Source organism: Struthio camelus, chromosome 5, assembly GCF_040807025.1.
Source record: "Struthio camelus isolate bStrCam1 chromosome 5, bStrCam1.hap1, whole genome shotgun sequence".
Classification (NCBI taxonomy): Eukaryota; Metazoa; Chordata; class Aves; order Struthioniformes; family Struthionidae; genus Struthio; species Struthio camelus.
In genome coordinates this window covers 65,798,604-65,820,707 of record NC_090946.1, presented here as the reverse complement: position 1 = coordinate 65,820,707, position 22,104 = coordinate 65,798,604, and the positions used below count along the sequence as shown (strand labels likewise).

General features: G+C 42.1%; 1 protein-coding gene and 1 long non-coding RNA gene across 5 annotated transcripts in view; one reads left to right on the top strand and one right to left on the bottom strand.

Annotated features, from left to right (window-relative positions):
* Nucleotides 1–3,628, bottom strand: part of SLC24A4 (solute carrier family 24 member 4) — a 103,378-nt gene extending 99,750 nt beyond the window's left edge. For 2 of the 3 annotated variants that reach the window (XM_068946860.1, XM_068946861.1), the window contains exons 1-2: nucleotides 2,669–3,628; nucleotides 168–278 (exon numbers count right to left, since the gene is read on the bottom strand). In XM_068946860.1, coding sequence (XP_068802961.1) covers nucleotides 168–278; nucleotides 2,669–2,825 — 268 coding nt within the window. In that variant the 5' untranslated portion in view covers nucleotides 2,826–3,628. Of the gene's footprint in view, nucleotides 1–167; nucleotides 279–2,668 lie in introns of those variants that run through there. The other variant, XM_068946862.1, reaches the window with a different exon arrangement.
* LOC138067512 (uncharacterized) lies at nucleotides 2,882–20,817 on the top strand. 2 transcript variants are annotated; one of them, XR_011141621.1, is made up of 4 exons: nucleotides 2,882–2,997; nucleotides 11,635–11,783; nucleotides 12,303–12,399; nucleotides 15,360–20,817. It is a non-coding gene; the product is annotated as an uncharacterized lncRNA (long non-coding RNA). The 2 variants fall into 2 exon arrangements; XR_011141620.1 differs by having other exon boundaries at nucleotides 11,635–12,399.
* Nucleotides 20,818–22,104: the final 1,287 nt, after the last annotated feature.

The window sequence follows — 22,104 nt, the reverse complement described above, 5'->3', positions numbered from 1 at the left end:
GTGGTTCCATAGCACCATAAACCTTCTTTCTACATGGTACAGTCTTGCTTTTTCATAATGTTGATACTTTTATGTTTACCCTAACACATCACTGCAACTTGGTCATGACTGCACAGTACATGACATCTCAACAGCTTACAGGACACCATGAAGTCTTCCCATCTTACCTGGCTCTGTACAGTTCTTTCTTTCATGTGTCCCATTAGGCGATGCCATCAATCTTCTGTTCCTCCATATTTCTGACAAAATGTGCCTGTCTGCAATAGCTGATTCTCGGCCTGTATTAAATAGAAAGAGGTTATGCCCACTCTCAATTTGTATCATCTTACCTGGACTGTATGCCCCTAATTAGCCAGGAGCACTGACAGACAACTGGTATGAGCACAGCAAAATAAAGGTCTGACTGACACACACCAACATACTAGGTGCACCTAGCTACAAAGGGTGAAACTAGCTGTGAATGTGCAGTATGACAGCTGTCAGCACATTCTGGCTACCAGAGTACCTGACAGGAAAGCATTCTGCAGCAAGCACATGCTGAAACATGCACCATTGAATCTCAAGTCTTACCGCTACTCTAGATGAACTACATCGGCTACGCTGACATGAGCAACAATTACACTTTCATTTAGACATTCACATCATTATATGCAAAAAAAAAAATGCATGTAAACAAATTTAAGTCATATTTTGATTTAATCTGAATTTAGGGGCTGGTCTTGTCAGTACTGGGCAGACCTGATCATATCAGTCCTTGCAAAACTTGTTGAGGAAAATTAAAAATAACTGCATCGTGAGAGCCCACAAGACTTAAACTTCTTCACAAGTCAGTGGAGCTTTCACCTAAAACAGTATTCCAGGAGCAGCCTCAGTGGAACTTACTGAATATGGTACACAAAGGAGCATTGGTGATAATGCAGGATATGCAATTATAATACTCAGAGGAAGAAGAATGGATCCCCCTAACTAAATCACTTCCATCTCAACTCTATCCTTTTCAAATGGACATCTAATAATAAAACTTCTCCAACATCCGATCTCAAAATTTATATTCAGTCATCGTGCAATGTTTGTGCTTTGCTACAGTGACTCTCACAAAAAAATCTCGCTTGGAAGTTAGTTTGGCTAGTGGCATTGCTTAAGTGTTCTGCTACCACAATAATAGGAAACATAGAGAACAGATGGTCAGTGTTTATGGATACAATGTAGTGTAAATTAGCAAGCTGAAAAAAAACTACCTGATACAGCATACCATCAAAAATTAGGTTATGGGGGATTTAGTTGATAACCCAGGGGATTAAAAACAATAACTTTCATTAGTCATGACATTTCTCATGCAGATCCAAAAAAGTTCTGGAAAATCTTTATCTGCAGCAAAAAAACTCAAACCATGTAAACATAATCACATCCCAAATTAGTTGCTTTCACAAAACAGTAAGTTCATGAAAATAACTAGCTGGTGTTTAAAAAAAAAAAAACACACACACACAAACAGGCATAACAAACGCATAACAAATGCATCTGAACGAAGAAAATAATAATATATTCTAAAATTACAAGTAAAAAATAGCTCCAAAGTTCTGAGGTGAATAACATGCTACTGTGGTGTAAGATACTAAATTCTTACATAGATGGCTTGTTGCCATCCTAGATTTATCTCCAACATCACAAGTAATAATTTGAACACAAGAGCTATAGAAAGTGCAAGTTCCACTAGATTTTAAACACATCTTTTAACTTCAGCTTTAATTCAAGAAGGAGAAGACCCATCCTAGTACTGCTGAATCCTGATGTTCTTATACTAAACAGCAAAGTAGGATCTGGACTTAGTTTGGTTTTGTTCTTGAGGAACATTGGCACTGCTACCTAGAGACCCACGTGGTCTTGACTTCAGGCTTCATACGCATGAGGGATACAAGCGGTTTGCGGGAAAAAGGCTTAAAATCGCACAGTTAGACCCCAAACTGTGCAGGCAAAACAAGCAAACTGGACTGATGTAGCTGATTACAATTGCACCAGTTTACAGACAAGGTACTTGCAGAAAGGATGCAACAGCCTGCATACAACATGAGATGAACACTGTTCCTTGGCCAAAACACAATTATTTTTGTCAAATCCACACTGTAATTTAAGGCGTTTTGGAGGGAGAAGATGCAGAAAATAAATGGTTTTAGCTGATGGAGTTTTTCAGCCACAGGATAAAAACGACAGGTGGCCCAGAGTTGCAAGCGGGACCAGAAGCGATCATCCTCGGCTCTGCTGCAGCGGCAGTGGGAAACTACTGTGGGACTGCTACCAGGCACGCAAACGCCCCGCGTTTCACACTCGGCTCCCCATCTGAAGCCCCTCCGAGGGGCAATGGGGGATGAGGGGGTCGCCAGAGCTGGCTCCGCGCTGGGAAGCTCCCGGGCGCCAGCGACGGGCCCGTGCGGAGGCGGCGGCCCCGCCACGGGGCTGCAGACACGCACCTGCCCGGCGTGCGGGTTTCGCCTGGGGAACCCACGCTGCTTCCCGGCCTCGCCTGCTTGCAGGGGTATTTCCACGGAGAAACTTAAAACAGGAACCACGCTTGAGCACAGCACCCTCACTATGCACCCCTCGGGGCGGCAGCCCCGCCACGCACCCGGCGCTTGCCGGGGCCGCCGGTCCCGCCGCCCCGGCTACTCACCCAGTCTGGAAAGCAGGCTGGACATGCACCACACGAAGAAAAGGATGGCGCAGATGAAGCCCAGCTGCTGCAGCAGCATCTCCCGCCTCTTGCGAACTTTCCTCAGCGTTAGCACCATGGTCTTCGGGGGGGCGAGCGGCGCCTCGTCCAGCCCCATGCGGAGCGGGCGCGGAGGGGGCGGCGAGCAGGCGGGGGGCGGTCAGTCGGTCGCTTCGCCTGAAAGCGGGGCTCACGCTCGGCGGCTTCCTGCGGACGGCTCCATGTCAGGCAGGCTGCAGCGCGGAAGAATAAGCGGTGCCCGGCGCCTCAAGTCGGCAGCAGCGAAGCAGGTGGGAAGCGGGCGGGGAAGGCGGCGGCGGGCCGGAGGAGGGGGCCGAGGCGGCGCTCTCAGGGGCCGGGCTGAGCCCCGCGCCCGGCACCCACCATGGCCGGCGGCGGAGGAAGCGGCGCGGCGGCGCCCCGCTCTCCTCTGGCAACGGCCGCCCCCTCTCGCCGCCCCACAGCGTGCCGCGGGATGCGGGTCAGCGCCCAAGGGCAGCGGCATCCATCCGCCCCGGCTAAGTTGAAAGTTTAGCCCCCCTTCTCCGTCCCTCCCTCCCGCCGGCGGCGGCGGCGGGCAGGCATACCAACCGCCGCGGCGGGAGTGACTGCCCCCCGCGCGAGCAGCGAGGCGCCGAGCCGCCAGTCAGCCCGGCTGGCAGCGGCTCCCCTGGGCGCCCGCCCCGCCCCTCTCGGGCAACTTTCCGGGCGCTCCCCGAACACCCATGGCAACGCGCATGCCCCGCCTCCCGCCGGGGAGGGGGGTGGGGGGGAGGATTAACTGACCAAATTAATCCTCCCCTCTAAATGGCGCGGAAATTATCCGCTCTCCGTTTCGCGCTTGGCGGGGCCGCCCGCGCGAGGAGGGGAGCACGCGGCGCCATGTGCCGCGGCGCCGAGGAGCGGGCCTAGGGACAGCGGCTGGGGCGGGGTGACCGGGCTCGTCCTGAGGCACTGGCGGAGGCGCGCGCGGCGCGGGGCGAGGGCGGCCGTTGGGGCGGGGCGGGGCGGGGCGGGGCGGCCGGGCTCGCGCTGAGGCGCTGGCGGAGGCGCGCGGCGGGGGGCGAGGGCGGCCGTTGGGGCGGCGAAGAGGGTCGGGCAGGCGCCGGTGCTCCCAGGTGCCCGGCGTGGACCGTGACATCGTGCCCAGCTCAGAAAGGGACTGAGTACTGATAGCATCTGGGTTCCGCTTGTCTCCGGGATATGTATTTTAAGGTGTACTTCTGTGGGCAAAAAATGGCATTCTTCTTATTCTTGCTCTATGTACTCTGCAGTATAAAAAACATATGGAGATGTTTAGGACAAAGAACTGAATGACCCATTTAGTGAAACAGCAGTTCATCCCAGACTGTCCCAAAGCGAATTTTTTTCTAACTAGAATTTATGATTACGTTAATTAGTAACTGCTACCCAACAAGAATATTTCTGAGAATTTCCTAGAGCAGCATAGGCATCGGTTCTGTGTTCCTTCAGGGTATCCAGAAATGCTGTACATGGCAGTGAGCATATGTAGACAAAACAGAAGATTAACTCATCTGAGCTTCTTTTCAATGCAGCATTTGATTTGCAATGGAAAAACCTTTCTGGTGGTCCCCTCTGGATTTCTAGCTTTGTACTTCAGTATATGCAATGCTTCACTTCATCTGGCATAACTTCTAGTGATGTCATAATTATAAAGAACAAATAATAAAAATACCCTAGCTTACAAAAGCAAATCTTCACAAAACAAAATATCACTAATCTGCTCCCTTTTCCCTTTGGCTTTAAACCTTCCTCCCGCAATTTCTTTTGGTCTTCTTTTTATCACTTTTTGCTGTTACAATGAGATGCAGTAGCACAGTGAGTGCTCAGGATGTTTTAGTACACATGCGGATGTCAAATGGCTCTAGAGTCATGTTGAAGGCTGCCCAGTTATCTCAGATTGAAAGGGATTGATTACTCAAGCTGGAGAATCAAAGCGAAACCGTTGTGTTAGCCTCTTTGCTTGCTTGCATGCAAATAGCTACAGAAATTGGTGTGCCTTAATCATTCAAGCTCAAAGGGGCAGCTGGATTCCAATGGATCTTTGACTTTTTGATTTTACTTTAAGGCGCTCATCTAGATAAAGTAGTAAAGCAGGAAAACTGCATGTTAGAAGAATGACACTAAGAGGCTCCTCAGTCTCTTATCTTTCATTCCTTTTCTACCTGCTGAGAAAGGAAAAGTAATGCTGATAGCTCTTGCCTACCACAAAGTAGGTAGAAGATTACAAGTCAGCTTACATACCTTTATTTCTGTCCATGGCCATGTAGGAAATCTCACAACTGAGCCCAGAATGAAAGCCATCCTTGCCCTGAAGAATTTACAGTCTAATGAGACAGCAGAAGCATGGGAAGCTGAATAATGGCACTTTTGACACATAATAGGCCATTCTCACTTAGGTAACCGTATCTGATAAGATAAGCTCTGCGACTGAGGCTCATTAGATCAGGCCTATTATTTATAGTGGACTTTTTGTTTTTTTCCGTCAAAGACCTTTAAGCTCCACTGAAGTTATTGGTTGGCTATATGACAGTAGAGATGCCACTGCATAGTTAGATGCCCCTGCATACCCTATCTGCTATCATCATGCCTTCTTATGGCTTTTCATCACCTCTTTTCTGGTACTAAGCCTCCTCTTCTAGTCAAAGTGACAATCTGATTTTCTGTGAGGGGAAAGCAACCCACCCGCCTTGCCATCCCCTTGCTCTGTGTTTAATAAAAGCTGCAGGGCAGACAAGAGTGTGATCTTCTATATGAAGATTTTAACTGGGAATAGAAAGATGGTGACACTGGAAAGAGAATCACTGCTCTTTCAGTATCCTCTTGCCATAGCTTTGTTAACTTCTTCACTGATAAGATAGACCAGAGCCATGGGCCTCCAAGAGTCTCTGATTAGGGCATCCACAGTTAACTGAAGTTGCCTGTGATTTTTATACTTGCCAGGTTTGATCTCTTACAGAAAATAATGTGGCAGTGATTCCATTATTGATGGGAATTAGCATAGTGAGAGGAGCCATTTTTAAACAAGTCCTCTCAAGAAGCTCGTGGGATGTTGTAATACTATCCCAGATCAGAGGTTCACCCCAAAGTTTTCTTTGTGTAACTGTGACCCAGAACAAGAGGCAATGCAGTAATGATGTTTCAGTAACTGTCAAGTGGCATATACTTACTCTTTGTATGGAGGACATTTTCTTTTGCTCCAGACCAAAGCCACGGGACTTCTGATCTGAAGAGTTACTGACATTCAGATGTACAATGACAAGTTTGTCTGGAACTGAGGTAAATTTGGGTCTGGAGATGAGGCTGTGGTTCACAGATACTCCATATCTGTATTCTATACATTCTTTACACAAAAAGCATGTAATTGAAGTATTATTAGAAGTCCTAAGCTTCACATGTGAGGGATTTTCATTACTGCTGTCAGGTCTTATGAAAATCACATGGATCAAATCAAAGCACATGGTTAGTGATAGGAATGCGAGTTTAATATTGCCTTTTTGGTCATAGGTTGTTTTTTCTTATCTGGCTGTTAAAATGTTGTTTGTTTTAGAGGTAACCTTTAGTGACTATAGAAACCCAGGGGCCATCCCTGTGAGGAACTGAAAGCAAGAAAAAAAAAACACACACACAAAAAAAGAGAAGAGATGTTTTGTAAGTCAATTCCAAAAAATAAATCTGCTAGCCATGAAAGCAATTCTCAGAGCGATTGCATCTGCATGTGCATGTGTGTGTGAATGCACGAATGAGGCAGATCAAAGTTCACAGAGTACTAATCTTCTAATCATACAGCTTCTGAATAGCATTTTTTATCAGTCTGGTGATCACAGGGCAGCCTCAGAATTGTTCTTGAATATTTAACTTTCACAACAAAACCCTGAATTACACATGGTTTGGTAACTTACTGAAAGATGTGTTGGGTAGCTTTTTGTGTAGGATATCTCAGAGTGGTGTGCCACAGAATTCAGGTCCAGTTCTCTCTCCCCCAACAGTTAGCAGAACCTGTAACTGAAGGGTCTCTTTGAGCACATTCAAGCCATTCAGGCAGGGATCATTACTAGTATTCTGAAAGCCCTCTGCCAAAATCTGGTTTGTTAACACCCAAGGAGTTATACGTGGATCTTCCATGTCCCAGCTCTTTCTTTTGATTTGAGATACGCATGTTGTGTATGGGTTAGTGATGATATGAGGTAGTAGGCAAAAAAGCAGCAGTTAGTTTGCACATAAGGTAGAAGTTTACATTCATTTTTTAAATCCTAAACAAATTATTGCTATCTCTCACTGCGGTAAGAACAACTGCTTATAAATTCAACAGGGTCTTTCCGTTACTATTTTCAAAAAAAGGAAAAAAAAAGTATAAGACATTCTCCAACACTTTATTGAGTGATACCTTCACAGTGAGCAGTCTGGTGATATTCCAGATGTTCACCATCTCTATTATAATAAGAAAAAAAATGTTTTCCAGATTAGCTCTAGGAATTCTCCTGAAATAATTTCATGTTGGAAATCAGAGGTATTTGGGAAATATGAAAACAAAGTGCAGAGGAATAAAATATTAAATAGCACTTGCTAAGCCAGGCACAAGATCTCTGTCCTTGCTTATATCATTGTGATAATTTAATGCTCATGTATGTCCCACGCTAAAATGTCTCTCTAGAAGCACAAGCTAACACTAGCTTCAGCTAGTACTGCCAAATTTACTTGTTTTTCATCTCAAGCACAATTAGTATCTTGAATTGAGTAAGAGCCAAAAGGCTTTGAATTAGGGAAGTGTCTCAAAGGAGATCCATGAAACTAGCTCATCTAAGGAGAAAATATTGATGCTGCTGAGAGTCAAAGGAGCAGTATAATGCTTGGATGAATTTTCTACGGCACCCCCTAAAAGCTCTAAGCAGCAGGAAAAGTAGCAGCAGCAGCACAGCAGGATAGCTGGAAACTGAGAATCTGTTAGTCAGTCGTGAAGACTGTTCCAGTACAAAAGAGCTGTGATTGCATCAGCTGAGAAGCCCTGAGGAATAGGAGGCGATCGTTTGTGATAGACACCCAACCAGTCCTAAGAGCCTGTGGCAAGGCAAGCTTTTCCTACGGATGCAGCCAGCATCCCAGTATCAATACCACTATCCCCAGGGTCTAGAGATAGTATCAAAGAAAAGCCAACAAAGCCATTGAAACCTCAGCTGAGAGGAAAAGGACTTTGATCCTGCTTTGCTATTTGGTCAAGGTGGGTCTTACATGGAAGCTGTTGAGAGAACCTGAACTTGGTGCTGTCCATAATCACCTGTTTGTCAAAAGGGAGCAATTCCGAGTTTATTTAGGGCCTTGTCCCTGAAAAGGGAGCACATGCAAATATGGCATGACAGAAAAAGCTCACAGAAAGCAAACAGTAGCAGGTTACTATTTTAATGTTGAACTTTAACTCAGGCCACCATAGGTCAGCAGGTGCATGCCCAGCTGGTTCTTTAAACACTGGTGAAAGGTGCTATGCTGAAGCATACTTGATATTTACAAAGCAGATCCAATGTCAGCATCAGCACTGAAGCTTCAGAGCCTCTGCTATGGGTAAAGCCTGAGCTGGGACCACCTCTAGATTTAGAGAGAAACCTCAACTGTAGTACCCAAAGAACCCATCTTTTTGCTGAGATCCTCAACATCTCTTCACTCATTCTCAGATTTTTATCTCCCATCTATGTTCCTGTTCTAGTGAACCCTTGCTGGCTGTGCTATCATGTCTTACTTTTGCATGCTTCAAAGGCAGAAGTTTTCCTTAGTACAGAGTTATTTCTGCTGCTTAACTCAGACCTTTGTTTTACTTCCAAGACTATAAATAACTCAAGCTTCAATCAGAATTTACATGCTATGAAGAAGTCAGTCTCACAGTGTACATGGTACCACATCCTCCCCTAACTTTACCCAAATCCTTCCCTGTGCTTTGTATCTTGCAGCCTTCCTACCACCCATTTCTCTTTAATAATCTTGGGTAATGCTACTTTCTGTTTCTGATGAGACTATGTGGTTACACTCTGTATTATATGTGTAACTAGTGACCACACATTTATGGAGACCCTACTTGGGAGCTTCACTGAGCAATAATGGCATTCTCCCACAGCACGCAGGACTGCTGCAAGCGAGGGTTTCTCATACCCTGCATGCCATAAGCAACCTCACATAAGCCCAGGAAGGAGATCAAGCTGCTACATCTAATCTTCTTGCTAGACAAGAAGAATAAAAGATACCAACCAGGCCTAGGCTCTTAATGTGATCTACTTTACGCAGCAAAATAAGATCACTTGACTCCTGATGTCCCACATAAGCTGTTAATGCATTTTAATTTAGGTGCATTGGCTCTATTCATTTGTGTAAACCCACCAAAGTGTCTCCTAAGTAGAAAATACTTTGTTTCTGTACCTGCCTCCTCAGATCCTACCTTGAATTCTTCAAAAGACAAACACTCAAAAGAGGTGATGGGGCAGAGGCTGCGCAGCACGTGAGCAGGGTGAGGATGTTAGCTGTCTGCCACACTGCACCTCAGGCAAAGGACAAACGCAGCATCTTCTTGCAGGACAGAATGAGGGACGTTCTGCATTATCAGTAAGATTCAACTTGTTCTGCCCATAAGGTTTCAACCGATATCTACCTAAAAAAGGGAGTTTGTTAGAAAAACTTCAGTAATTGTCTCCTTGAATCCTTATTGTCTAAATAAGTTCCCAAACTGAACAAAGCATTTACATTTCTTTAATGCTCACTGGATTTCTCAGGGAGATAGGTATCTGCTTAAATGGAGGAATCTACTAAATTGGAGGAATAAATGCATATGCATAAAGCCATATTGAAATGGAGGTTAAATTACAGGGACCCTGTTATACAGCACATCCTCCCCTACACACATAACATTTCTGTCTTTCTCAGGCTTGCTACCTCCACTAAAGCAATTGATTTTACAGGTTTTATAGTTTACCAGTACTTTTCTATTCCTCTCTGCCCTCATAATCACTTTCTCATCTGCCTGCTTCTCTGCTTTCCCAATTCTGACTTTCTCGCTGCACCACAGGACTTTGTTCCCCACATCTTGATTTTCTAGGCCCAGTGCAAATTTTTCATTTGTTCTACTCTCTGTAAGCAGAATTCCTCCCTCCTCTCCAAATCTCCCCTTAAACCTACACATGGCTTTGAGCTTATTATTGACTCTAAGCCCTGCTCCCAGAGGCTTGGGGAAATCTGACTGTGCTTAACCATGACTGTGAGGAATCTAGTTAGCTGACATCATGCTGAACGTGAGTAATTCTGACTAGTTAAAGCTCTGCAGGTTAACTGCAGCATTCTCCTCCATCACTACACACCGCCTTTGTTTGCTGTCCATAATCCTGTTCCTTTCCTAGATAAAGCAACTAAACTCAGTTCTGTAAAATGCTCTCCATTTGTTTTCTTTCTGGAAAGTTTTTGTAGTTCTGTGAAATACAGTGAAATTCTAAACTGCTGTGGAGACACCTTCATACACCTCAATCAACCACACTTCTGTTCAGCTTTCACACCTACTGGGATTTGTTTCTAAATCCCACTGCTGGCCCCCTCAGAATGAGAAGGATCATTAACTAAGTAGAAATTGATTTATTGCAGTGAAAACAGTTTTCAACAGCTATATGTTTTTAGCCCAAACCATCGTCTGCTATGATTTTGTGAATACACAGAAGGAAACCATGGAGAATTCTCACACAGAGAAAAACATGGATGATGTCAGTGCTTGAAAGCCTAAAGGCTAAAGAGGTTCAGTGAAAGTCTTGTTGGGGCAGCTCAGAAAGATTCAACAGGGCAGCTCTGTTCCCTCATTAGATTTGTACATCAGAATTATTAAGGAGAGAAAAATAAGCATTCATCCTTAGTGACTATGGAAAAAAAACAGGCTGCATATTGCCATCTCTATATAAGCAAATGCAGGAATGTACGTCGTGGCAACTGATGTCCTTGAAACAATGCTATTGAAAAAGTTGAGAACTGTCTTTGTTCAGAGACTCATAGAACATATGCCTGAAGGAAGTCTGAGAGGTCATCCTGTTCATTCCCTTATTCTAAGGCAGTATCAACTCTCCCTAATGTTGAGTGGGCTTCCTCTGAAACTTAATATCCATCTTGATACTCAAACTGCTGTTTGACTGCCTATCAATACTTTTAAAATATGAATAATGTTAAGAAAATGTACACCTCCTACTTTGACTGACATCTTTTTTTAACTTTGTTAGTGAGCAGAGCTCAGAGAGTTCTTGGAATTATTCCCTCCATCTGACCACAAAATTTTAAAAAAGGAAATTTATCTTATTGAAAATCTATTATGTTAAAACTAATAGGAATTGTAGCTGTCAGTCAGAGAAGAGGGAGAATTTTCTTACCATTTATTTCTGTAAAGCTAGTAGAAATCATGTTGCTTTATAGACAAGTAGGAAGAAAACAACCATGCCCTGGGAAGATAAATTCAGGGTATAGAATCATGTAAAATACTAGCTCTAGAGGGAATGGCAATCAGAGAAATTAAGTGAGCAGGAACAGTGCTCAATGAAGTGTTTTGTATGACGAATTCAGGTCATTTATTTCATTGCTATTTCACGTTGTCTTCTGTGGAAGGGATGGGGGGGTTAATTTGCTCTCCATTATGATCAGACAAGAGAGGGGAGAACAGAGAAGACTGTTTCAGAGTCCAAGTTCAGAACTGTAAAATGAAAGGAGTTCATCTAAGGAGGCATTTCAGAGAAGGAAGGAGAGCTTTGGTGCACAGGAACAGGGAGATAGTTCTAAGCACATGGGTTAGGCACAGCCATCTGTGGGAGCAGACCAAGGGAACCTTAATCAAAGCAGATTGGAAGGACAAGTGAAGCAAGAGCTAAAATAAGGACATGAGCAACACTACATCTACTTTGAAGACCAAGTCTTGGACGGTGAATTTGAAGAGTTGGTGTCGCAGAAGAGAGAGACAGCTATAGCTGCAGTACTTCAAGAACATTCTCCCTAAAAGCTCCCTTTAAGTCTACAAAACCTGCAATGTCTGCAGCACAGCCTCCTCCAAACCCAGGTAACTGACATTCATTACAGTTAATGAAAAGTCATGGTCAAAGCAGACTTCAGCCTATTTTCAAGCATTAGCAAGAATACTATCTACAATGTTTATGTCTCAACTTCCTAACAGACTTCACAGTAAAATACTAAGACAATTAGTAATTATTGCAGATTTTAACAAGAAATAATTATCACTAGCAATTAATAAATACACCATTACTGCAAATCAACTTCTTTGCCATCCCTAACTCCTTGCAGAAGGCTATTTCAGCTGGCCCTGGTCACAGGTGCGGTCAGCTGCCTTTCAGCACTGAGACAGCACAGGTTCAGTACAGCTCCTCTAAGCTGGCTGCTCTTTTTAGCTCACAGTGGGAATAGAGTAGAAGAAAGAGCTACCCCATAGTCCATTTTAATAGCAGCTATTGGGCGTGTCACCTACCTGTCACGTCTGGCTCACCCCACCATCTTTTTGTTGTTTTCATTTAAATATTTAAATACTGAAATGTTCCAGCCACTTTACATTTCACCTCCTCAGAAAGAAGCGATGTTGCAAAGGTGTTACCATGGAAACAATGGAGTGAGGAGGTAGCTAAACATGAAGGAAAGCCACCCAACATGAAACCTGCTTTGGGGTAACTTGAAATTAAAAACTGTATAATTAATTGTGCTACTGCTGAGCATGTTTTTCCTTATTGCTTTCTTATAAGAAGTGACATGAGGCCACCTTTTTTCCTGTGGCAAGAAAAAAATCCCTTTAGAGAAATTTCAATACATAATGTTGTAAAGTCATTTTTGACATAAGAGACAACTTTGCTCTTTGGAGATGGCCTCTGGAGTTAGTCCTACTATCAGCAAGGTCAGGCATCTGAAATAGTATTGTTAAGGGCCAGCAACACCAGATTCCTCAGACAAATCATTCCCTACTTATTACAGTGGTCTATGAGCACTCGAGAGTTGTAATCCAAGATATTTGCAAAGTTTAATCAGACTATAGGAAAAAGAAGATTAGTGTTAGTGGAAATAAAAATGCAGCTGGATATGGCATGCCTCTTCCAATTATACAAATGAGTACACAAAGCCATTCTGCCCTGAAGTGCGTATTAAATTATCCTTGTGGATAAATATAAAAGCCTACCTTTGTCAATCTGTTACCATATATCCTGAAATACCATAATCACCTCTTTCAAGCATAGGAAGGAATAACCCTTAGCTACTGTCTACGCTCACATCATAAACCAACTTCCATCATCTCCAGTGATATTAGACAGCCTTAGCTTTACTGAACTGTATATTGTCGATAGTGAAAGTAACAAAGAAAGATTCAGTGTTTCAACTCTGTGTTAAGTAGGGGAGCTCAAAAAAAAAATCTATGTGATGAAGATGGTAGTCACATTGCAATTGGCAAATGGACCACAGAAACACTTAGGATATTTACATAAGACCGAGAACTGAGTTTCAGTTGTTTTTCATAACCCTTTAGATTGTTGCTCAAAACCCATCTTACCCTCACTTATGGACAAAGGAAGGGTCCGGAAAGATGACTGAAACCTCTCTTGAGGGCTGGAAATTGTCTTGATGGTTAAAGGAAGACTTGTTCTTGCCATTGTTGGCCAGCAGAAAAAAAACTATCATTATAGACTAGCACAGTGAGACGCATGTCAAGCAAACTGGCAGCTCTGGTTTGAACCGAGCATTGAGCGCCTGGCTGGAGGTGCCTACAGCAGCCTATTGTATCCACTCAAAACAAAAGTTTTGCCCTCCTCGGGAAAGGTGTTCCACACCTGCTCAGAGGGTCACCCCTAGGACCAACTGAGTTTTTAGCTGAATCTCAGCTTCTAAAGAGTCTTTTTGAATGGAACGATATTTTTTGTACATAGGGATCCACAACAAGATGGAAGCATTACTGACAGAGCTCTTTGTTCAGAGACTTTGCAGTTTGCTGTGCGCAGGGAAACAAACCACTGCACATTAGAAGATCCTGTAAGAAAGAGAGGGTACTGATTTAACTATGGGCTACTGAAAGATCTAAGTTTTGGAATGAACTTTGTGATTGTCTGGAGTGCATTAACAAGACATTTGTTCTGAAGAGAAGAAACTATATTCCTGGCTTACTGTCACATCCTCCTGGAGGGTTGGTCAGGTGTTAAATGTCAGCTGTTAAATGAGATAGCTACATAACCCACAACTTAAATAAACTATGAGGGAGCAGAAGGGACTGGTCTAGTGAGGTTTGGACACTCATATGGGATCTGGATACCAACACAGCAGATCCCTGGGAGCAAGAGCAAATTCTACCGAAACCCAGCTGGCTTGGAAACACATAAAAGCAAGCAGCTGGGCCAACTTAGAAGAGGCTCACAGAGCATTAGATGGTTTGTAATGGTCATCATACAATATATTCACTTGACAGCTTTTAATAAAAGATTATTTATACAATTCTCTGCCCCCAAAACGTTATCAAATCTTTTTGAACAAGGATAACAGTACAGCTAAATAAATGTTTATCTGGAGAAAACTGATCTTCTGTCCATTTCATAATATTTTAAATAAGTAGTGAGTTGCATTTAGCCTTGTGACTGATGAAGGAGTTTCAAAGAATTAGTTACGCTGTTGGCGTTGACTCCGCCAAGGAAAAGAAGAGATGGGCTATGTTTAATGCAATTTGTTTTTCTCACTGTTGGAAATCTATCTTATTTTTCCTGCCCAAATTATCAAGATGGTTGATAAGCTGGAAATAAATCAGATCACTGAGGTGAATGTTACATAGCAAGCTATTGTGTAACTGAACTGCATTTTCTATCTTAGCCTTCCAAACTCTAACAAATTAATTTAAAAAAAGGACAAGTATTCTGAAAGATTTAACTGGCCTTAAAATTGGATTTTCAGTTTTTAAATTAATCCTAGTTAATGAAATCTTTAATTATATGCAAAGCAAGATCACAAAATCTCCAGGGGCTCATCTGTGACTTTGCCATGAACACCAAGCAAAGGGCCCAGCTTTGTTTTTGCTGTTTTTGTCCCCTCGGAACAGATCAGAAGCTTCCAGAGAGAGGCTGCCTCCTGCTTTCCTTCTGCTCTGGCACAGTCTATTCCCACCATGTGCTGATGGCTGCGTTAGCTGCCATGGCAGGATCCTGTCATGCCCACTTGTCTGAGGTGGGAATGCAGCAACCCACAGCCTTCAGCATTTGCAGTACTCCACTGCTTGTGGCAGTGAGACAGCCAATCAACGCGTACACTGCGACTCTTTCTTGAATGTTTACATCAGCTGCCTTCCTGGAACAAATACCAGTTTCATCTCTTATCTGAAAAATCTCTTTGCCCTTCTCCTTCTCTCTGTGTTGCTGCTTACTGACTCCAGTGGACCCTGGACCAAGTCCTAAGAGAAAAAAGGCCCTTCAGCTCATCTTCAAGTTTCTGAGCAAGCCACTCATCCAGAAAAAAAAAAAAGTACTTTGCTTAAAGCCACTCATAGAATAATAATCATGCCCAGGGTCTGATACTTTCTCCCATGTTTCAATAGGTAGATGAACCAACTACTGTGAATACAGTTACCTCAAACCCAGACTAGGTTTTTCTTTCATTGACACAGTGCCTCTGGTCCAGGACTTTGTGGAAGGGATGTCTGTGACCAAACAGACATTGAGTATTGATACACGCACCACTGATTTTCAAATGATAACTTGATAGAGGTACGTATACTAACTTATTATTAACTATATACTAACTATTTACAGGCTGTTAAGGAAAAAAGCTGTAACTAGAAAAGAAAATCTAAATCATTATGACAGATTGCAGAACACTGAAAATCTTTCTCTTTGCCATGAGAAAATGGTGTGCTGGTATGAATGGTCATGATCTCGCTAGTGAACTGAAAGGTACCAAGAAATCATCACACTTAAAAATCTGGTGCTATTCAGCGAGCAAAATATTTTACTATACTGAGGAGCAGGCTTAGAGATGAAGGAGATAAAATGTTTTAGCTCTAGCTCTTCTAAACTTCTCAGCCATATCTTTTTTCCCACCTGAGGAATTCTGAGGAAGTGAAATCAAAGGTCTATCTGCTTTTAGGTCATGTACAATATTTGCTCTGAAGGCTTATGTAGCTTCTTTCACCCTTGAATTATTTACAACAAGCACACACTGTCATGTCATAAACACCTCTCAACAGATCACTCCATAACCCTGTCAAGTAAAAATATCTTGGAAAATGGAAGTAATTTGCACGTTGCAAATTATATATTTAAATGTATGTGTACACACACACACACACACACACACACACACACACACACACACGTAAATCAGAGAGAAAGAGAGAGAGAGAGAGGCTTAGTAAGAATCAGTATTGGTGATCATCCATCCATGTCAAGGCCTGAAGAATGTAATTTATTAAAGACAGGAAAAGGCATTGCAGGTGGAAACAAATACAAAATCCAGCTAGTCCAGTGTGAAGCTTGAGCACCAATTAGTAGCAGAGGCTACAAAAGAAGGCTGAAGAAATTGAGTCTCAACAAGGAGACTGCTTTTTAATCCCAGGTAGCTGGAGATTTGTTTAATTCCTGAAACATGGAAGAGTTTGACCCTTCAGTAGCTTTGGGGGGTTTTGTTGTTTTTTTTTTTTTCAGTTTACACTAGCTAATAAGTCAAGATACCTGTTATATTCATATAAACATCCAGCCTCTCTATGAATTTTGCTGATTTCTTAATCTTTTCTTTCAATCTGGCTTTGCAGAAGTTTTTCTTTGTGCTGAGTGCTTATAAAGGTCTGTACATATTTGTTTATGAAATCTAATTTACATTAAAAACCCACGTGGGCTTTTTGAGAATGTGGCTAGAGTTTTCTCCAGATGTATAATTATGCTTCCATGTTTTAAGATTGATATCATGATGCACTGTAAGGCTGAAGAGCTGCCAAAGACATATGTTTATCTTCTACCTTTTATTTTTAAAATGTGTGTGCAGGAAGATATGCACTCTTTGAGAGGGGAATATACAGAACAGCAGAGGGCTGAAAGAAATCCAAAACTGGGGGACTCGAGGAGTGTATAACTCCATTATATACTACTCCTACAGACTGTGGAAACCCACCTGGGCGAACTCAGCACCCGTAAGACTCAGTGAGGGGTTGGGAGCAGAGTCTGACAGCATCTCCCTGCCTAGCCTGCTTCCTCCCTCCCCACAGAGCCCCAACACATGGAACAGCAGGCTGGCAAAGCAGGATTCATTTTTTTCTCTGAATCTGTACATCCCTTGGAGCAGAGCTTTCTATGCATGCAAAGAGGCAGAAGAGAGGGCAGTCCAAGTGCAGGCTGAAAAAGGTGGGGAAGCAGAGAGAGCAAGAGCAAAGTCAGAGCAAACACTGGAAGTGAGAGAACCTAATGTCTTGGAGGTTTACAGAGTTGTCCAATGATTGTATTTAGAGGCTCCAAACATCTCCTCGAGGACAGCATATCCTAGGAGAAACCTGGCAAGGCTATATCCTGAAAGGTGTGCTGGTCAGGTTACTCTCCACTACATGACTTTTCATGAAGGAGCCAAAGTCATAGTTTAACCAACTGCCTGAGACGTAGAATATGTGTTTCTGCTGGGCCTATCAGCCCCCAGCCTCATGCAGTACCACTGTAGCAGGGGTTGATATCAAAGACTTGGTTAATATTTTTGAACCATTGGGATGAACATTGTGGTGAAACGTCCTTTTCACTAAAGCATCGATACTAGTAACTAAGCTAGTCGTGATTACTCATGCCATTTTCACCAATACTGAAAAAGAGAAGTAGACATTGAGAAATCATCACTGAACGCTTGCCTCTGTGTTTTGGAGAAGATGGGTGAGGGCTGAGGTGCAGAGGAATGTATTTTGGGCCATTGTGATGCTCTCCCAAGAACAAGAGGAAAAGGCATGGGTCGTTCCAGGATGTGTTTGTCAATGCCAGTGAGGGAGAGAAAGTTGTAAAATTAAAAAAAAACATCCTGTTCTTGGAAGGCTCATTTCTCATCTTATTACTTTCGCAAGTACACCTTTTAATTTTGTAATTTTCCATTTCAGTACACAAATTACATTCAAATGCATTTGTCTACTGTGTCTAGAATCCTGATCTAGAAGCCTTGCCACACTCTGCTCAGCTGATGCCATTGAACTTGGAGAATTTAGCGTAATATGTTCTGACAAGTAACAAGTCAAGTGCAAATATTCACAAACCATTTCAGAAGTTCATTCAAGACCTGAGTCTAATGCTAACGCCAGATTCTTCAAATATTGTAGATTATTGATCTCCCGGAAAAGCTACTGAAATATTTTAACAAATGCTGCATTGTTATTAAAAACATGTACAAAGAGTATCCTATTGTATGTTGGGGTTTTTTTTCTTCCACACTCTTTGTCTGCAGACATTTGCCGAAGTTCAGGATCTTCTAGATTTACTTACAAAGTTTATGTGAAGTTCTGTCCTGCTGGTCACATCAGAACCGCAAGCTCCAGGAGGCCAGTTCCTCATGCATCTGAGACTCGCCTTTCTGGCTAGCTTTCCATCTCCAGAGCCTTTCTTGGTGTCACTCCATAAGCCATCTTGCAAGATATTTCTTCATTTTTCTCTTCCTTTCCACACCATTTTACTCCTTCATGCTGCTCACACAGAGAGCCTCTATATTCACAATTAGTCCCCAGGCAAAGCTTCATTTTTGACCTGTCATGCAAGCCTGCATTCAGGCAGTTTCCCTTACAATTTCTGTTGTAGTAGTCCGCTAAGAAACTTAATTGCTTCCTACATTTCCCCAAAGTTAAGAGTGGCCACAGTGGCCTTTACCATAACAGTACTATAGGAGGCTGATTTTGATCTCACACTAATATTCATGAGAATTACTTACATAGAGGCTGATGGAAGCAACCCTGGATGAATCCAGTGAGTGACCTTCAGCTTCAAGAGGTACCACATAAATCACTCTTTTCCACAACTCATCAGAGACTGGAGATATTAAAGAGTATCTTAAAACTAGTCACAGGAAAAGGCATTACTCAGTAATGCACATAAGAGGGAGGCCTTCTTGTTTATGAGAAGTAAGGTAAAAGAAACCATTTACCTTTTCTAACATGTTATTTCCTTTGGCTGGACTAGGCTGGCTGAGCTAAAAACAAGAGAAACAGAGAATAGCCTCAAGGCAGATGTATTAGTCTCTGCATCTCTGTCTGTTGCTCTGCTTCTCCAAAAGTGATTTCACAGTAGGAATTCCACTAGGAGTTAAAATATGTTCCTACAAAAGATGCACAGAGAACAAGACCTATGTGTTGCAGAATACAGATGGGACTAAGAATATCTAACAAAACTGATATTTTTCATTGGTCCATATTGTCACATAAATATACTCACTATCAATCACACACATTTATACACCATAAAAAGCTCTCATTAGGCAGCAATACACTGAAATTTTGAGTGACTCCCAGCCCCGTATTACAAATTTTTGAAGAACATAAAACCTGAGGATTCATTTGTCAGTTCAGCAACTGTTTCAGCTCTTATCATTCCAACACTATTTTTTTAGCTCAATGCACCAGTTGTTGTGATCAGGACCCTAAGGAGGTTATGACTAAAATGGGGCACCGAACCTGGTGAGCAGAATCAGCTCCCAGAGAAATCAATGGGATTTTTTTTTCTTACAGACTTAATAGGAATCACATCGTTTCCTTGCAGTGTAACAAACAGTAGAAAAGAAATTAAAATGCAAAAAAGAATAAGAGTAATAAATTATTTCTGCCCAGTCATCACTATCCAACTATTCCTTATAGAAGAATAAGAATAACTATTTTGGATCATTTTGGAAATTGCTCTCTGCAGACAAGAGTTGACAACAACGAAAGCAGAGACTTGGCAAACCTCGACTGATGCTGACACCTGTGATGGATCCAGGCTTCTGAAGTCACCATCTGATTAGATAACCTTGTGCACAGGGCAATATACAAAATCAAAGATAACATGCCTCACAAATTCTTCTCAGTGCTCTGTTTGAGCATTTTTGAGGCTTATATAACAGGACAAGAAGGGGAAAAAGGGAGAAAACTTTTCTATAGAGGCATGGCAAGACATTTCTGGATAATAGCCCAGTAATACATTTAATTTTTTATTTGGAGAAACCTCAGCAAAATCAATGGTGTGCATGACAAGAGAAACTGCAGACTTTCATTCCCTTTCTGAGGAATTCCCTATACAAAGAGTTTTCCACACCTACAGAAAAAGGTACTGCTTGTTTATACAGTAGATTTTCCTGTGCACCTCTGCAATATTTGTTTCATATTTTATGTAAGGACACAAAAGTTTAATAAAGGTAAAATTTCAGAAATAAAAAAAATAGAAATAGAGAACACATTGAAACAACCTTAGCTACAAATAAAGGAAGCAAAATAACTATTACAGAGCTTTTATAGTTTGGAGAGAAAGTAGTATAATCCTGATATAGTTAAATGAAAACAGGTACTTAAACCAAATAGTAATATCACTGCAGCCACTAGGGAGAATCACTTACAAAATGGACTAGATTTTTAATATGAAAAAGAGTAACAAACTAGGACATTTGCAACATGAATCTGTGTGTTAGTATAAGCCTCAAAGGAAATGTATCAATTCCCCTGAAAACTGGCCCTCATTTATAGGATATGTTGCTAATTAACTCAGCAACTACAATACATGAGGCGAACAAGACTCTTTAAGTTGAATATACAGAAAATAAGGGAGAAGGAAGTCTCTTTTGTATGTACATCAGTTTCTGTTACATTTCTCCATTCCAGCAGGAATTGTTAAAAGAAAGAAAAAGAAGAAAAAAAGAAAAATGTATTTTATAAAACCCTAGGACAACAACAACATGCACTAAAGCACTCAGCAGTGCAGAAAGCACTTGACAATTCTCTAATTACCTAGGCACACCTCGCAAGTTAACCTTTTGTATTCACATGCTAGCTACCAGCCAATAGGTGATATGTGTTTGTCTTTGTAGGTCCAAGGAAATAAGGGTTGTATGATTACGAAGTGAGAACGGCATACCATCTGCCTATGTAAGTACTGTCCATACTACAAGCATATCACTATTTTAAGCCTCAAACTCCACAATACTAAGGAGGCAAAAGACAAGTTTTGCCATTACACTGTAGTTATAGTTATGGTGTGTGTACATTTTGCCTGGGAGTGAAAATCCAACATTAGTAGCCAAAAATATCTGGGGAGTGATCACCATACCAGTGCTTTAGACTTTTCACTATACCAGTTGGTAGTTCGTTATCCCAGAAGCTAAATTGTTACCCAAAACTGGCATAGTTTCTCCCAAATGCCAAAGCTGCCAAAAAAGCATTCCTGTCTATCTCTATGAAGACTGACTTAAAGAAGGAACAACAAGAAGACAGACAGTCCAGTGGGTAAATGTCACTTGTGTAAGAAGCCAGTAAATACCCAGGTCAGTTGGCACTGAACCTTATGCTGTGTTGCTAAAACTGGCTGGTGTCCAAAGTTAGGAAACGAACATCTCTGCACGCTGTAGCTAAGATTGGCAGTTACTAGAATTTAAATAGCAAAATTAAACATGAACGTCATTTTTACGATTATGGTTATATATGAAAGGGATTAATAAATCCATGCAGCTTTGTTTCTATGAATGGTCATCATAAGGCACATTCTGTATTCAAATATATATCAGCTATGAACACAGTGTTCATAGAGATAACTAAGTCCTGACTTCCCCTAGCAACAAAGCGTATTTTCTTCTTTGTTTAGAACAGAAGTTCTTTCATGCTTTACTATCATATAATTTTCCAGAGAAGTTACTTGTGGCAAGAATGCACATATCCTGGAACAGCAGGAGATTTCTGGCGCTTGGTCCTGCCTGTGCCGTTCTGGTTTCAGTGCTCCCTCCAATAGCTATTGTTTGGCCTGTGTTTTTAAAGAGCTGATGACTAAATCTCAAGAGAATGAATATTTCACCATCTTCCACCTCCAAGTTTTACCTTGTGATTGCAGTAACTATACATATTCTTGTCACCATGAAATTCAAGTCTATTTTCTTCCCAATTGCATGACTGAAAAAACAGTTGGATCCTTACACGTCCCAGTTCAGAGAGTCCTTTATTTTATCAGTCCACAAGTGTCCTCTTTGCTGTTTTGTCTGCTACTCCTTCCATCTTTGCCAGCTGTAGTAGCGCTGGTACTGTAGCCCCAGTTAGGAATCAGACATTGTACTGGTTTGCTATTACTGAAAAGTACTCAAAATGTTCCTCTATGGCTTGCTAACCATTTTCTTTGCTTTCTACAGCATTCTTTAAAAATCTTAGCAATTTTAGCTGCTTGTTCAGCTTT